Raw genomic sequence first — 17,139 nt, forward strand, 5'->3', positions numbered from 1 at the left:
AGGGGATGTAGTGGAAGGTTGGTAATGACTCTCTCCCATAACCAGGAAATGGTGTACTGAAGTATTTTAAAGGCAAAATAGCAGTTAATATCCATGGATGTGCTTTTATCCCATTTTTAAGAAAAAGGAACTGGCTGCTGTAGTCAGACTTTAGCCAGTTCAGTGTGACCACTATTACTGACAAGCCAAGTGAAAGGGCTGCACTGAACAATTAGGGAAGTCTCTATACCTAGAAGTTTCTCACATCTACCACATAGGCCTGTGTGTTTAGAGTGCCTGTGTGTTTTCTACATCAAGCAAATCCCCTACAAATCATTCTGAGGAGGGGTGGGGTTTTTTTTTTGGGGGGGGGGGTGAGGGAAGGGAGGAAGAGAGGAGGAGAGAAGAGAGATTTTGGCTTTATCCTGATTTCATACTTAATTAGAAGCAACTATAGGAGTCAGTGAAGATACTGGTGAAAAGGAAATCAAATTCAAGCTCTTTTCTCCATATCAGTTTATTTAGGAAAACAGCATATACTATCAATGCCTCTGTCTTTGTGGTGGGTCGACAAATCCACTGCTGAAGCAGCTCACACCATATTTAAAAGTCTTGTCATGAATAAGATGCAATCAATCTTGGAAGCTTTTCATAACATGAATTTACAAGAGTGAAAAAACGCAAACTGTTAAGACTGATGGAATAATCTTTTCCAACACCTACACTAACCGACATTAACTACACAACAAAGGCTCTAATAAAGTGGAGTATAATGATTATAACCCACAACAAAATACATGTTGTCTTGCCAAGTGAAAAGTATTAATATGAAGCTGACTCAATGACACTATTGCAAGGTCTTAATAAAGTTCACTACATTTCAAAGTTTTTTTTCTCTTTATTTAAACACAGATACATTTACAGCATGCAGGTAAGTTAAAACTAGATGGCGTCTTCTCCAAACCAATTATGTTTTAATGCATCTTCATGTACTGAAATTAAGTCACTGTGTTCCACAGGTAGACTTGTCATCTCATGTCAAATTTAGAGTTACACACAGCAGTGAGTCAGTATTTAAGTTATGCAAATAATTTAGTTGCTCACCATGAATAAATATTATTCCTTTATTTAAGTTCCTACTCTAAACCATTTTTAAAAAATATGATCCAGAGGAACATAAAAATAAAAACCACTCAGACTGCAAATTGAAACAGCAAAGCATTTAACAGTCTATTACAGATTTAATTTACAAAACAGTAACTGTCCTGTCCAGATGACCTACCATAACTGAATCAAAAAGAACAAAAAAGCCATTCCTTTGAAAATTGTAAGTTGCAATTCTTGGTAAACTTCATAAAAGCTTAAAACAAAAAAGCTTAGATATAAAAAAAAGTGATGTACATTTTGAGCTACATGCTAGTTACAGTTTATTTTACTGCTTATTACACAGCAATGTTCAGCACCAATACCCGTGATACATTACTTACAGGAATGAAACTACCATCTACATGAGAAAAAGATCCCGCTTCATCTGAGAATATTTCCAAGGAAGCCAGTTTTTAGCCAGTGTAAAGTAAAATATGTAGAGGTCTGAAAATGTGCAATTAATATTCAGAGATAATGGACAAGGCTGTTTCCATTAGGAGGACTCCATTTAAGACCATCTATCATAACTGCCACTTCACTGTCCTCTTTCCTTGATATGCTGCCTTTATCATGCTTCAGAAGAATTTGCATGATTAGGACTGATAGAAACACACTCCAAAGAGCAAAAATAGGTCTTTAAAGGTTGAAAACTCCAAAACATTGAGGATTTCTGGCTGATGCAAACAAATAGGTTTAAAAATCTAACCTATTACAAAAGTCAAGCTGCAGTAGTTAGCAAGGAAACAGAAAAAAGTATGTTGAATTAAGGTCTAAGATTTGAGTATGCTATATCATAGCACAAATATTTTACTTTGTATAAAAAGTTTTTAAAAAAGTGATTTACTATTGAGGTCCTTATGGAGCTTTTAGGTTTCCATTATGCCTGATGAATAGCCAAAAAAGGTCAGACCACTAATATTAAAGATAACGTTAACTGGTTCAGGACAAAACTATTTGAACTCTCTTTCATATCGCTAAGTTCCTTCCCTCTCAAAGATCTGGTAACATTTCTATCTTTTGAGAAGGACTGTTCTAAAAATATAGTGGCTAAAACCCTAGGAATAAATTACACAAGTGATGAAATTACCACATTAAAAGCCTGATCCTAATCTCAGTGGAAGTTATGGGTGCTCAAAACTTCTGAAAAATCAGCTCAAAACCAAAACAGTTTATTTGTTGTTAGCCAATCCTACAGAACTATATTGCAAAGAGAAAAAGAAAAAAGTTTGATACAACTACTGTAGAGTAGACATTTAAATATTTCTAGAAGTAAACAGATTACAATACAATTCAGTTTAGCACAGGTTTTTACATACGTCTCTGGGATTACTGGCTGTATCAGCTATGAAAATGTTTCTTTGCCTCCATTATTAGTGGATTTTAATTAATTATCCAGCTCTTCAACTGACTCATTTTCTCAAATTGAAAGTTTAAATTTCATCTCAAGAATTCCAGTATGTATACAGTATTGGAAACATAAGAACTGAATCCTAAATTACTCTAGCTCATTTCAGTGTATGCTAAATTAGTGAAAAATATCCATTTGTCCAACTCAGGTGACAGTGAACAAGCTCATCAGAATGAAGCAGAATGGTTTCATTCCATCAAGCTATGCATAGAATAAAGAACAGGACAGATGAAATATTCTATTGCCAAAGCCTTTTCCCATGTAAACTTAAGTTTACTCTTGTTACTTGTACAGTATTTAACTCAAAATAACATTACAGGTACTTAATGAGATAACAGTTAAACAGCCTTGTTCAAACTGAAATCTTTAGTTCTGTGGTTTCAAGATTTAAGTGCCTGATGGCAGCTGTCATAAGCACACTTCAGTATTTCCACACTGTACAAATAATATTAGTCCTGGCTACATAGAACATCACTTAAGGAGAACTTCAATGCACAGTGCTGTTCTAATTTAGAGTGGGAAAAGTAGTGTTATTTAAAGTGGTAAAAATTAAAAAAACAAAACGAAAAAAATGTCAACATTGTTCCACATTCCCTCAGACAATAAAATGTACACAAATTAAGCTAGGAAATTTGAACTAAGATTTTCTTAACATACATTCAACTTGGCACAGTGCAGACTAAATTTAAGACATGAAAGACAAACTGTAATGGACAGAGCTACACTTGAAGTAACATGTCATTTTTTCAAGACGCCAAAATTGCACTCTAGTTTTGTTGGGAAATCAGCAGAATTTGTAGGAGGGGAGAGCGCTGTACAGGCCAGGTATAATTTATACATTTTCAAAAAATAATCCTACAATCCTCAATGGGAGAGATTATTGTCATGGAATGACACACTCTGCATGATATCCAATCATCTTCATATTTCATTTACTTTTCAGCAACTATAAAGAAAAAACAGTTAAACAGATATGCAAACATATGCCAATGACATGAAATATAATCATTTATACTAATTAAGAACAAGGTGCTTAGTGCTATTTTTAATATCCCTATCCAATTCAACCTTTAGTCGGTTTCATCAAATTGACCATCTGAAGTTTGCTTTATACCTCACAATGTCAAAATGAGCAACAGGCATGTTTGTTTTAAATACCTTGATGTCTACAATTTACAGGAAGATAAGTAGCTTGCAGTAATTACGATTGTTTTATGTAGCCAATTCCCTGGAAGGCAGGAAAAAAGACTTTTCTATCCTGTGTCTTCTTTTCTATTTCCAGAAGCTGGGAATGGGCGACAGGGGATGGATCACTTGATGATTACCTGTTCTGTTCATTCCCTCTGGGGTACCTGGCATTGGCCACTGTCAGAAGACAGGATACTGGTCTAGATGGATCTTTGGTCTGACCCAGTATGGCTGTTCTTATATTAATACAAACACATAATATGCCAATACTTCCTATGACCATTGCCCATGTATACAAATTTGGCAGCTACTTAGAACTGATATTTTGGCAGTTTTCAGCATGTAAAATTTTCACTGAGGTGGGTGGCGGTTGGGTGCAGCACCTGATAAAGATGCTCTTCAAATTGTATCTTTACAGCTGTTTTAGAAAGAAGGGGGTCTTTGGAATGAGACATCCTTACCCACTAGTCATCCCCAAAAGGCTGGGGTGTAAGGGTAATAGACTAATAATTACCCTTCTTTTGTTTTATTAATATTTTTTCATGAAAACAATTAAATTACATTACCTATTAAAAAGTGGACACCCTGTTTCTTCCAAGACCCCTAAAAGCCTGCCACTCAGTAAGTTTCAAGTGTGAAATATCCATACTAACCCTGGCAGAAATGGTTAAATAATGTACCTACATTTCCAATCTCCCACACACTCTGCCACACACCTGTTCAGAACAAAATACCATTGTTGGGTGGCTGGAAAGTGGGGAGGTAGAGAGGAACAGGTGATAAGGTTTTTGACATGATCTGCAGATTGAGGAGTAATTTATGAGTTTTCAGTGGTAAAACTGATGTAACTGCTCAAAGAGAGCACAACTTCATTTGTCCATACACTGGTAATGTTTTTTTACTCTGTAAAATTAAATGTGAAAAGCATAAATACAAGGGGCCATTACCATGCCTTTGATGGACACATGGAACTTACTACCAACATCAATGGGAGGTCTGCAGATCCCAGTGTTAAACAGAAGTTTCACAACTCTTCCATTTTTTAAAAACTTTAAAAAATTCATTTCTAACTAGCCCAGATGACTATCCCTCTTTTCCTCCCCCCCCACTCTCCCCGCAGGGGAGTACTGTAATAACCTAATGCAGAAGCGATTTTCTTAGCACTGAAAACAAAAATTTAAGGCTTCAAAAGTTATGTCACTTATCTCTCTTAGCTGGCTAATCTGCTAAACTTAAGAACTCAGTCTAACAGCTAACAGTCTACCTGCTTGAATTTCCCAATGCCAACTAGTATACAGCTACGAAGAGCGGAAGTTCTTTTTCTTTTCCAAGTGAGATGACAGCTCAATAGGCAATAAGAGTAAGAGAAAGTCAATATACAAATTCTATCAATGGGAGAGAACTACGATCTGAGTATTTATAAAACAGCCAATCACCAGGGTATCTAGGTGCTAATCAACAGCCAGCATCAGTTCGCTGTCTGATACTTAAGAGACTTGGACTTGAAAATCTTGTACTTCACACTCCTGTTCCCTGGCCCCTCTCTAATCCCAGAAACAAAAAGCATAACCCCTAATAGCCTTCAATAACTTAAATCAGTGTAAAGGAAAACTTTAGAAAATATGTTAATAGTAACTAGGAAAGAATGGAACTAAGATAAAAGCCAAATTCTGAGTCTTTAAGGAGAGATTTATTACATATACAGGATCTGAAGACCTGCAGGGCTCTAACTGTGCTTCAACCTAAGACGCAGACAGTTTCAATACAGAAAACTAATTGTGCAGCAGATGCTCAGACAGATGGAATACTCGAAATGAGGCCGATGTTTTACAGTGAGCAGAGGGGAGCAACCAACTAACTGCCATGAATCTATCAGTGTGAAAATATGCTTTAAAGCCCCATATCAACACTGGTACTTAAGTATGTGAAGGGTCCCACTGATTTCAGTAAGTGCTCATTTGCTGTAATATATACTCTCATGCTTTTTTTAAAATCACATACTAATCTCAGTTACTGAAAATCTGACCACTGAAGCACTTTGTATAGTACTTTAAAAAAGTAACACTGAGAACTCAACTCAAACAGCAAGAGTATTTTTACATCTACATTCGATGTTTTATGTAGTATGGTTGTGCCAAATTGATCTATACATTACAGCTTTTGTATTTTGTTCAATTAGAAGTACGATTCCTAACCCCAGAACTGCCCCTTTACTACACAACTGGACTTTGGTGTACAAAAGGAGGCAACAGTATGGGCTGCTTATTTACGGATTTTAGCATAGTCCTCTAGTTGCAAGATATAACCACAGAATATTCAAGTGGTTTGTTTACACAGCTGGATGGATTATGAACACAAACTATGAAATACAGTAGTTTAAGGAGACACTAAAAAACAGCCCCGAGAAAGATTTAAGAGTGGTAGCCATGTTAGTCTGTATCACCAAAAAACAACGAGTCCTTGTAGCACCTTAGAGACTAAGAGAAACTTACACTTTATCCTGCCGTCCTCCACCTCCACGCAGTGTGACTGGCTGGCTGTTTTGAGTAAACGCACCTCCCCCACGAATTGCACTTGGATGAGTTGGAGAAGCTGCTGGATGCTGGCCGGGACGGATAGGCTTAGCTACACGAAATAAAATGTGACTGTTAGAAATCATATACCAAGCAATTCTAATCATTTGACCTTTTATTGTTTAACTTCATTAATATTTTGTTTTATGACACCCTGAGAAATGCATATTTTTACTATTTGCATCATGCTTTCTAAAATGAGAAAAACATTTTTAAAATCTAAGGAAGTGATGTTTTGGGGATTATAACAACCACATTGTTATACTCAGGTGATGTATCATATGATTGGTTGTATGAAACAGATGAATGCTAATTAGGATAATTAAAATTAGGTTCACAAGGCTGCAACAACTGTTGTAGGCAAAAGCTTGCTCTTAGATGTCTAAGTATCTTTTAAAACCAACTAGGTGAAGAACTATGTGCAAATTCAGTTACTCTGTGCCTTAAGGCCCAACCAGGCTGATTCTGCCTCATCAAGAAAACAAGCTACTGAAGTTTCTGCTGTTGTTATATCTGAGCTTCTTGAGTTATGCAGTTGCAGAAGCTGTGCCCTATCCAAAGGTGGAGGTGCCAACTTTTTGCTAATGGCTAAGGTGTACCACATCAGGCATTCAGCAGTTTCTGTCAGATCCTCCCTTCAAAAAGCTGAATCAAAAGATCTGCCAGTGTGATCACCATATATAGCAACAGGGTTCATGGTGGTTATGCATTCTCTTACATCCTGACTAGGTATCTTCTTAGCTGACAGCATCAGCTGGAGAAGTTTTGGGGCCTAGGCTGAAAGCTAGCAGGGTGAAGTCTTATCTTGGCAAACAGCTGCTACGCCCTGACAAAAATGAAGCTATGGCCCTTATCGAGCTACAGATTCTCCTCCTCTTTAGGAATCCCCCAGGGAGAGGATGGGAGATCAGGGACAGGAGCACTACCATCACTCTCCAGCAACTCAGCATGGGAAGGGCCTTTTCTCCCTCATCCTTTCCCAATTTATAGCAAAAATCATAAAATAGGCCCAGGACATGTCCCACTCTCCTCTTAGGGCTCTGAAGTTGGAGCAATTTCTCAAGCCTAGCTGACCTCAGCAGTAGGAGAGAGGGTACAGCTCTAAAACTGGGATTTTGGAAGCACAAGAAGCTCTGTGCTTGTGTTATAGTTAAAGTTGGTATGCTCAGAGAAATCTGCATGCACAATTCTACAAAATTGGACTAAAATAGTTTACCTCCCCCCTTCCCTGTCCAGCTAGCTGTTGGCCTTTCACAGAAAGCCACTCTCTGAATAGGTCAGCCCAGGGCCTTTTTCTAGCGTATCAGAGGCCTCTCCCTATGCTCTGTGACAAAGGTAGAAAGAGACCCTCAAATCTTCCCCATTCCCTTGTCCTTCTGGTGATCTAAGAGGAAGCAGAAATAAGGGACTATTTTCCCCCCTCAACGCCAACTACTGTCTGCACAACCAAAACCATTTTAATACAGCAGTTCTCCCCCCTACTTCTGCAGCAAACATAAGACACTTTCTGCAGGGTTTATCCTGATCCCATTTCAGAAGTATGGCTTTTGGGGGAGATGGGCAAGATGGGAAAAGCTTTTCCAGTCCTGTCTCAGGGCTTCAGTGAAGACTGGATTAAGGTTAGTGGATGAGGTGGTGCTCTGCTATTGACCAGTGGGGAACGTTCGCTCACTGCACTGGCCCCACCCCAGCAGCACAAGGAAAATTTTCCAGATTCCTACTTCTTTGAGCAACAAATCTTTAAATCCATTTTCAATATAGACTGATGGTTTACTAAAGTATAGATTGGCAAGATTCTACTGTGTTTTCAGGTTTAAATAAGCAAATACTCTTGATGTTGTTTAATCTGCCATTGAAATCTGAGGTTGAAAGCTGTTACTGTATAACACAAGAAAAATGGATAATAATGCTGTGTTAGACCACCCTCAGGTTAGCTAGATCGGATATCAGAATTGTTTTCAGTGACTTCCCACAAATAATAGAAGAATTTGTGTCAAGTGAACTCCTGTTTAATAACTGGTATTTTGGATTAATGCGAGCTATAAAAGAGTTGTCTAGTGACTCATATCATTTTTTGGATACAGAACTTGCTCTCTGAGCATACATTTCTTCCCAGCCTTACCAATTTCTGTGAATGCAAGACATTTTAGAGAGATTAACTCTTTTAATCACTTTCTGTTCCCAGCATTAGAATGGCCATACTGGGTCAGACCAATAGTTTGTCTAGCCCAGTACCCTGTCTTTTGACAGTGGCAGATGCGGATGCTTCAGAGGGAATGAACAGAACAGGGTGATTATTGAGTGATCCATCCTCTGTCATACAGTCACAGCATCTTGCAGTCAGAGACTTGGGGACATCCAGAGCACAGAGTTGTATCTCTGACCATCTTGACTAACAGCCATTGATGGACCTATCCTCCATGAACTTACCTATTCTTTTTTGAACCCAGTTATAGTTTCACAAACATCCCTTGGCAACAAATTCCACAGGGCAACATCCTCTTTTTAGGGATGATACCATCTTATTCTTTATGTTGTGTAATAAATCATGGTAGGTGATAACTGCTCAGGTACTAAGCCACAGCATTAAATCCTTGAGTAAAAAGCACTATATTTTGATTGGCAAGCACCTTCAATATTTAAGCATGCAGAGGAATGGCTTTACAGATTATGATAATTACTGCACATAGTAACTTGTACCTATCCTACTGTTTAAAGTGAAAATTAGGGTAATTTTTTATAAATTAATAAAATGTATGTTCTATTCCATGTTCTTATACTGTTCTCACCACCACAGTATCCAAGTGCCTTACAGTCTTGCATTAAGAGATTTGAGTAACATCCATCACATGTGGTTTTGTTCTCATCCTCGCCAGAGGGGAAATTTTGCAAGCAATGGAGTGTTTTGAGATTGGGCTTTTTTTGTTTGTTTTTAAGTACATGTTGCTTTGTACTGATATTAGAGAAGACAAAGTTGAAAGAATGGACCTTGCATTCGGAATGGAAGTTGATGAGGATTGTTGTGTTTAAGTTCAAAACATTGAATTACAGAAGTCTTAGATCTTGCATTTTCTCCTTGGATTTTCCAGTTTTAGAGAGACATGAGAGTCAAGTTTTGATGAGATCCTTCTATTCAAAATACATAACTAAGCAAATCAATTACCAAAAAAGTACTGTGAAAATTGTGTTTGTTACTTTAGCAAAGGCATTACTAATTTGCTAATGAAATTGAGTACACTTAAGTTTCTTGTCCCTTCCCTTGTTTTGATAGCCACTTCGTAATCTTGCCATCACAAAATTATAATAAAGACTTGCAGAGCAAATTATAGAATTTTTTGTTTATGTTCAAACTTTTGTTTTTAAAGGAGACAGAACATTCACCTTGGTAGTTACTGTTCCATGCAGGTGAGGTTTTATATGGTGTGAAAGCCCACCCACCGAAGAGACAAATCACGTCAACAAAGCAATGACTTACCAATATTTGCATGTACTGTACACTGAAATTAACTTCTGCAGTTTTTGTACTAAGTGATAAATCCTGCCTTTTTTCACATGTGCAACTCTCACTGACATTACTAGGAGCTGCAGGCATGTATGCAGGACAGAATTTGGCCTTAAGTTATCCAAAAAGAAGAAGAATAGAAAGGAAAGGAAAGTTAACCAAAACATGTTTGGAAACTGCGGTATTTTCTTTACTAACCAATCTGTGCAGAGTGTCCTCTTCTGGCCATGTTCTTGGATCTCACGGCTTCCTTAATACGGTCTACCTCTTGCTGATATCGTTTGCGATCACGAGATGCATTCTCTTTGGCTTCCCTTAGTGCAGACTCCAAAGCTTTAACTCTCTCAGCTGTAGCTCTAAGTCGTTTCTCCAGTTTAGGAAGCTCACAGCGAAGATCTGCATTATCACGTACCAGCTGAGGATAAGCAAAATATCTTTAATTTTTCCCTGAAAAAATAATAATTACACTGTAGCAAGATGAAAGTAACCATAATAGACGGGACAATACTTACTTTGTTGAAAGTTTAAACTGAATAAACTAATTAAAATAATAAATATGAGCAGTAAAATTTCCTGTTAAGTATTAAGAGTCAACAGAACTACACCACTTAACTATAGATAGATACCACTGTATTATATATACACAAACACACCACCATTTCAGTCTAAATTGTAAAAAACCTTCACAGGAATACATTAGTCTATGTATTTAATATTAAAAATTGAAGTTAAAATTTGAGACAAGCAAGCATCTCTGAAGTGTATGAACAACTACTCCAGGATACAAATATGTACACATGCATTATACCTTTAAAATACATCTCGAACAAGGAACAGTTTTTGAAGTTCTAAAGTTAATTTCATTTAGTCTTAAGTTTTACTATACCTGTTTGTGGACTTTTGTAAGCTGCTCAAGATTATTCTCAAGAAAGGAAATTTTCTGTTTTTGCGCAGCACTGCCTCCCGTATCATCTGAGTCAATCTCTGCACTCTATGGTAATAACAGAAAAGAGTGATACATTACATTAAATTAGTTAGGCTCACTTACTTACTACCACATTTAAATAGAGACAAGTCTTGCTATCATGCCATGTTACCTTTTTAACTCTAGTAGCCAGATCTTGAACAAACAGCTTCCGAAGGTTGTGTAGTGTTTGAAGTTCTTTTGCCTAAAACAATAAATAAGTATTTTACAGCTTACAATTCTTAACAGGAACAAAAGTTACAAGCATTTATCTTAAGTACACATTGTAATAACTTACCACAGTCTCTTCCAAACCCTTCAAATCTTGTCTTGCTTGTTCTCTTCTGTCTTGCATAACCCTAACAATCAAAACACAATATATATATACATTAATACAGCTAAACATTTATATTTGTGTAAAATACAAACCTTATAAATCCTATTTTAGGTTCCAAAATGAAAGGAGATTAAGTCCTTAATTATGCAAAGTGCAAAACCACCCTACAATCAGTCACAAATGGCAGAGAATTCAAGAGCCCAAGACCAGAAGAGCAGGGATATGGTGAGAAAATTTGTATACAATTAGTGTTAAAAGAGATTTTAATAAGTCAGTTCAGACAGCTGAGTTATAGAACATCCTAAAACAGCTATATTAACATACCAGAGGTTGAAAAGTTCTGATTATAGGTCCAGAGCCACTGCTTGGAAAGATCTACTGTTCCTACAAATATTTCTAACATTGACTGGTCAAGGAGATAACAGATATTATGTGCGGGTGGGCTGAGGGATTTATTCAATTTGAAAAAAACTTTTCATGTTGTTTTACTGATTTCTTTCTTTATATATGAGCAGTTCAGATTTCCATTTTCCAAAAGATACAACAGCCTAATGATACCAATCACATTATAGGGCTCTCTCAATCATCCTATGTAAGATTCGTTCCTGAGAAATAAGCATCAACTTTATTGTTAAGGGCTCTGGTTTCAGCTTCTTTCAAATTATGAGGCAATTGGAGAGTTCAGGCAGAATACTGGAGAAAGGACCCAGGAACTGTATTTTGATCAAAAACATAGTGAAGGGTGAAAAGTAGGGAATCAGTGTTGGGTTTAAGGAGAAAGGAAACCAAACTTTGCAAGTTTTTTTTTTCTGTCTTTATAACAACAATTTCCTCCCACCCAGTATCACCAAAAGTCTAAATTGATTAAGCTATTCTACCACTTCTAATGCTGCAACAGGAAACGCTCATGAGCTCCAACTACATTTCAGATCTCATCTGGAGGGAGCCACAGCAAATTTATAAATATGTTTTTGAGTTTGAGACTAGAGAAGTTTTACACTGTTAGTATTCAGCATGGTCTTTGGTTTGAAAAGGCCATGCACATTTATGATACTGTACTGTATTGTAAAAAGTTAAAAATGAATACCTTGGCCTACACTTTAAAATCATCTAATTGTGATAATCTTACACTTCATGCCATCAAAACTTCATATGATTCAGTTATGCATACTGTATGAGGAACTGCTAGATTAAGAGATTAATGCTTGATATAATTTGGTCCCAAGTTGCTTTCAGATGGTATAAATACAGCACCAGAGTTTCTAACTCCTACAGTTCAAGATGGCAGATACAAAAATTGTGTTGGAATTGAAGCTTTAGGGATGTGGACATAAAGCAAGAGTTAGAATGAAGTGACTTTATGGGCCAAAAAATCGTAACCTACCAGGATATAAAACAAAGCTGCATTTTCCACTGGTGTAAGGGCATTTGTTTAAAAATCTCTGATGATTGATAATATTAGACCTTAGACATACTTTGGCTGCCATCACTCTAAAAGGGATTTTGTTTTGCCATTGGTCATTGACTAACCAGCAGCTCCCAGACCAATGTAACCAAGTTCATAACTGATTTTCAAGTTTTAGCTACACAAAATTAAAATCTCCTACAAGTTTGCAGGCATGAATAAAAATTTCAGGTTTTGTCTTTATGGAAAACTACAATACTACAGGGCAAAACATGACACCCAGTAAATGTAAATTACATAGTTCTACAAGTCAGTCAATAAAACAATGCATTCAACTCTCTGGTAACCCTTCCAAATACATGCTCACCAATTTTCTGTAAACTAGAATATGTTCTGTGTCCCAATCCCCACATAAATCAATGAATTTTTGGACAAAGTCTTTAAAAAGATATCCATGAGAGCTCCTCTGGCTAGAGGCATTTAGAGAAATTTCTTTTTACATTTGTACATCCAATTTTGAGCCATCATAACCAATTCCCTTAAACAGTTTATTTAGTTTCCTGAAGAAGTCTATACGAGAATTCAATCTTGCATGCACTGGGCAAACCATTACCCATTTTAAATTTGGCATGTGGGTAATCCAAAATGGTTCTCCCATAAAGAAATGGCATTACAGCCAACTAAATGGCAGCATGTTTATTTTTTTGGGGGGGAGGGGGAAGGGTGCCTCAGAATGAGGTCACACTTTCAGATTTTGATTTTTAAAAAGAGGAAGGGGAGAACAGTGAGATGAGAGGAAGAAAAAATATTAAAGATGAGTGAACAATCCTACAAGTAGTAGCCCATTTCCACTTCAGAACAGTAACGGAATTCTTAAATCACAATAAAAACCTCAAGTAACTGTGGCTGCCATGGGGAGGGAAAACAATTCTCTTAAAACACAGACTATTCTTTGAAGCAAAGTGGCACCAAACTAATATAACATTCTAATACTGGAGGAATTATCATGACTATAGATGGTGTGGCTGAGCCAGAATAAGCAGAGTTCTGGAGGCTTTAAGTAATGTGTAAGGCTAAGATTCTGTCACAGGTATTTTTTTTAGTAAAAGTCAGGGACAGGCTGCGGACAACAACAACAAAAAAATTCATGGAAGCCCACGACCTTGGGGGGCAGAGAGAGACAAACAGAGCTGCTGGGGCTTGCAGCTGCTCCAGCCCTGCAGGGGCTGACCGCTGCCGCTCACCCAACCCAAGCCACTGCTCTAGTGTCCCCTCGCCAGCCAGTTCTGCCTGCCCCCTGCTCCAGGGCTGGATGGTGGCCAGCTGTTCCATCAACCCCCGGGTGGCCACCAGTCAGCTGTTCCAGCAGCCGTTGCTCCAGCAGCCCAGGGCTGACAACTGCTCCGGCCCTGCCTCAGAAGTAGTCTCAGAGGTCTACAGAAAGTCACAGAACTCGTGACCTCTGTGACAGAATCGTATCCTTAGTAATGTGTTAAGTAATGAACATCTCCCACACCACTTCAGCTCACTAGTATTTACAATTTTAAGATTTGCAGCCACACATTTTCTTGCCTGAAGTATGATTATTACTTACGTAAGTTCATGCAGTTTTTTGCTTTTTTCCTGATCTGTAGCTCTCAGTTTCTCATGCTCAACTCTAAGACGTTCTTGCTCAAGCATCATCTTCTGGTTTTGGCTGGACACAGAAAGTTAGGATTAATATACAAATATATAGAAACATAATGATACTCCAACAATGCTCCAAGTCTTCATCATTATATGCCATTCTTAGCAAAACTAAGCTGAGACAGAAAGTGCTCTGCTCCCTTTAATAAAGGATTATAAGGTCCAAAAGGAATCTGTTCAGACTGCATTATAAATTTAATCAGAAATCTTTGCAACTAATTGTTACACAGGACTGATTATCTGATAGATGATCAGCAAATGAAATGATCTGTCAAATGAATGAACTCTTTATCAAAGCGTCATGCTCACATTAAACAGGTTTACAATGCTGGAAAGAAGGTTTTTTCACTATACCAATAGATGCTTAGTATATTATCTTTATTTTATCCACACTAAAGTTAGGATTTCCAAATGCTAAATGCCATTGTTTTTTCATTACTCATCACTTGTAGAAACCCTGAAACTCAGCACCAACAGACCAGTGTAAAGAAAACAAAAAAAAAGGATGACATTCTTTGCTTTGAGCACTGTACCTCAGGTGACACCACAGTTATCCTACTCACTACTATGAAGAATGGTTAAAAACTTAACTGAAGAACTAATTAAATCAGAATAATCAAATATTACCCAGAAATTAATATCCTAAGGAATTCAGTAATCTGCTAGGTATAAAAATTTAAGTAAAAATCAATAAAATATTTTAACAGCACAACTCTTACTCTTGGAGTTCAGTAATAAGCTTCTCCTTTGCATCAACCTCATCTCTTAAGCTACTAATTTGCTTTTGATGGGTCTCACGGTGGCTTTGAATCTGCTGCTCAACAGCTTGCTATAGAAAAAAAATATTTGTTTTACTATTTAAAATATGAAGTTTTATATAAAATTATTAAGGAACAGCAAAATACATTAACTTGCCTTGACTTCATTTGCAGTTTCGACCTTATTTAAGTGCTCCTTCTCCATTTCATGGACTTTTTCTAATGAGAAAATAAAGTTTTCAGTTACAGAGCCTAGTCAATCATAGGAACAACTATCAGATTTACACTTACGTTTCATTTTAAACCTTGAATTAGGTTGCATGAAGTTTTTCGTATGCAGACAGATTAAGGTACAGTCTTATATCTGTATCTTAATCCTTTTCTGAATAGTTCTTTCAGACAAGTGTCTCCAAATACGTTATCTCTAACTACTTTACTTTGTTTTCTAATACTTCTAAATTACACATTATATAGCACTAGATTGCTATCTTAATAAGACAAACACTAACCACATATCTTCTCCAATGCCAGTTATGCATACTGCATGGCCACATTAATGGTTACATACTTAAATATAAAGAATAATTCAGACCCTGTGCCCGAAGCTGGACTAGTTCTTCATTAAGGGAATCCACAGACTCTTCCAGTTGCCTCCTTTTTTGTTCCACGTTCTGAAGATATTCTGTCAGTGACTTGATCTTGGCTTCATGCTTTCAGAATGAAAATGAGATTAATTTACGTTTAAACTAGGCATATGAAAATGAAGTTCCATGCAAGACTTAAAATATTAAAAATTTTAAAAGGCAAAATAACTAATCTGAAAACCAAATGCATACAAATATTCTCCTTTTTTAGAAAAAGGAAGGCTTGACCCAATTCAGGATCAAGACCCTCATAGTATGCCTTGTATAGACTATCATAATACTTCAAAAACCTCTGCTCACACGTAAATACATTGATGGAATGAGAGAAAGGCAAGCTACAGATTTTTATCTTTGCACATCAGGGGGTTAAAAAATTGTTTGTTTGTTTTTTGGGAAAAATATAAAAATGTTTTTAAAATTTAAATATATTATTTAAATAATTATTTTAAAAAATAAACCTGTTTACAATTAAATCTGAATCTAATGCAAGATTTGTTAAGGCCTAAAATTATAATCTCTTAAAATATTAAAATAAAAAATATGCTGAATCCACAAGTCTCTATCAAGAACTGAGTTAAATGCTGCTTTTCTCTATAAAGAAAGTCAGGGGAAAAATATCTAGCTTTTAAGGTCAAACTTTATAAATATGGCATAATACATCATATACTGTTTAAGGGTTTGATCCTGTGGGGGGATCCAGGGGCTGTGCTACTTGGTGCAAGAGACTGGCAAAATCATCACAGGCACTGGAATCTGGCCTCTGACTTCAGGAGACATTATCATGCATCTCATTAGGATCATCCACTCCTGTTTTATAGCTTCTCTCCACGTGATCTCAAAATTATGAATATTTAAGATTCCACCTTCCATTGAAACTTACTCTCCAGCTCATGGACAAACACCGATCTGCCTAGTAACTACCAGCCCTTGCTTCCTGATGGTTCTGGACACTTCAGGTAAATGACCTCCTTGCTCTGTCTCATGGCATGTGTACACAGAGTTACAAACAGAAATCCATTAATTTCTCAATTGGCTCCCTCTGTCTCCAAACAAAATACTGCAGTGCAAAAGGCATGTGGGTTACACAAGCAACAATCCTGGATTGTTGTTAGCCCTTGTTTTTCTGGAGGTAGTGATGGCGTAGATATGTAATAAGGCAGAAGTAGTGTACATAACCCAAAGAGAGCAACACTGGTGTCAAAGCAGGACACTGTGTGAAGAAGGGATGACATTCATTTGAGTGCAGCCTCTACTGTTGATTTCAGCACCTGGAAACAGGAGGAAAAAACTGCTGTGGCTGCACGCCATAGTCCCTGTTTGGGAACATTTTCAAGAAAACCCTGTACCTCTGAGTAAAAAAAGGAACATGTGCCAAATGTAAACAGTGCAACCAAGATGTAAGATCTAGTTGTCAGAATGAAACATTATGAAAAATGCTTCTCAGAATGCAATGACTCTGAAGATGATGTGGACATGTTTGAAACAATTTGGATCAACTGATTGGTCAACTTAGTTTTGCACCATTCTTAAGCACTGCCTACCATGTTTT

General features: G+C 37.0%; 1 protein-coding gene across 3 annotated transcripts in view; it reads right to left on the minus strand.

Moving 5' to 3' along the window:
- Positions 1 to 488: 488 nt before the first annotated feature.
- Positions 489 to 17,139, minus strand: part of KIF5B (kinesin family member 5B) — a 69,044-nt gene continuing 52,393 nt past the window's right edge. Inside the window, exons 17-26 of one of the 3 annotated variants that reach the window (XM_077808284.1) lie at positions 15,539 to 15,656; positions 15,104 to 15,165; positions 14,908 to 15,017; positions 14,097 to 14,198; positions 11,059 to 11,119; positions 10,894 to 10,965; positions 10,683 to 10,787; positions 9,995 to 10,211; positions 6,214 to 6,346; positions 489 to 3,479 (exon numbers count right to left, since the gene is read on the minus strand). In XM_077808284.1, coding sequence (XP_077664410.1) covers positions 3,473 to 3,479; positions 6,214 to 6,346; positions 9,995 to 10,211; positions 10,683 to 10,787; positions 10,894 to 10,965; positions 11,059 to 11,119; positions 14,097 to 14,198; positions 14,908 to 15,017; positions 15,104 to 15,165; positions 15,539 to 15,656 — 987 coding nt within the window. In that variant the 3' untranslated portion in view covers positions 489 to 3,472. Of the gene's footprint in view, positions 3,480 to 6,209; positions 6,347 to 9,994; positions 10,212 to 10,682; positions 10,788 to 10,893; positions 10,966 to 11,058; positions 11,120 to 14,096; positions 14,199 to 14,907; positions 15,018 to 15,103; positions 15,166 to 15,514; positions 15,657 to 17,139 lie in introns of those variants that run through there. The other 2 variants (XM_077808283.1, XM_077808282.1) reach the window with 2 other exon arrangements.

The sequence above is a fragment of the Eretmochelys imbricata genome, chromosome 2, assembly GCF_965152235.1.
Source record: "Eretmochelys imbricata isolate rEreImb1 chromosome 2, rEreImb1.hap1, whole genome shotgun sequence".
Classification (NCBI taxonomy): domain Eukaryota; kingdom Metazoa; phylum Chordata; order Testudines; family Cheloniidae; genus Eretmochelys; species Eretmochelys imbricata.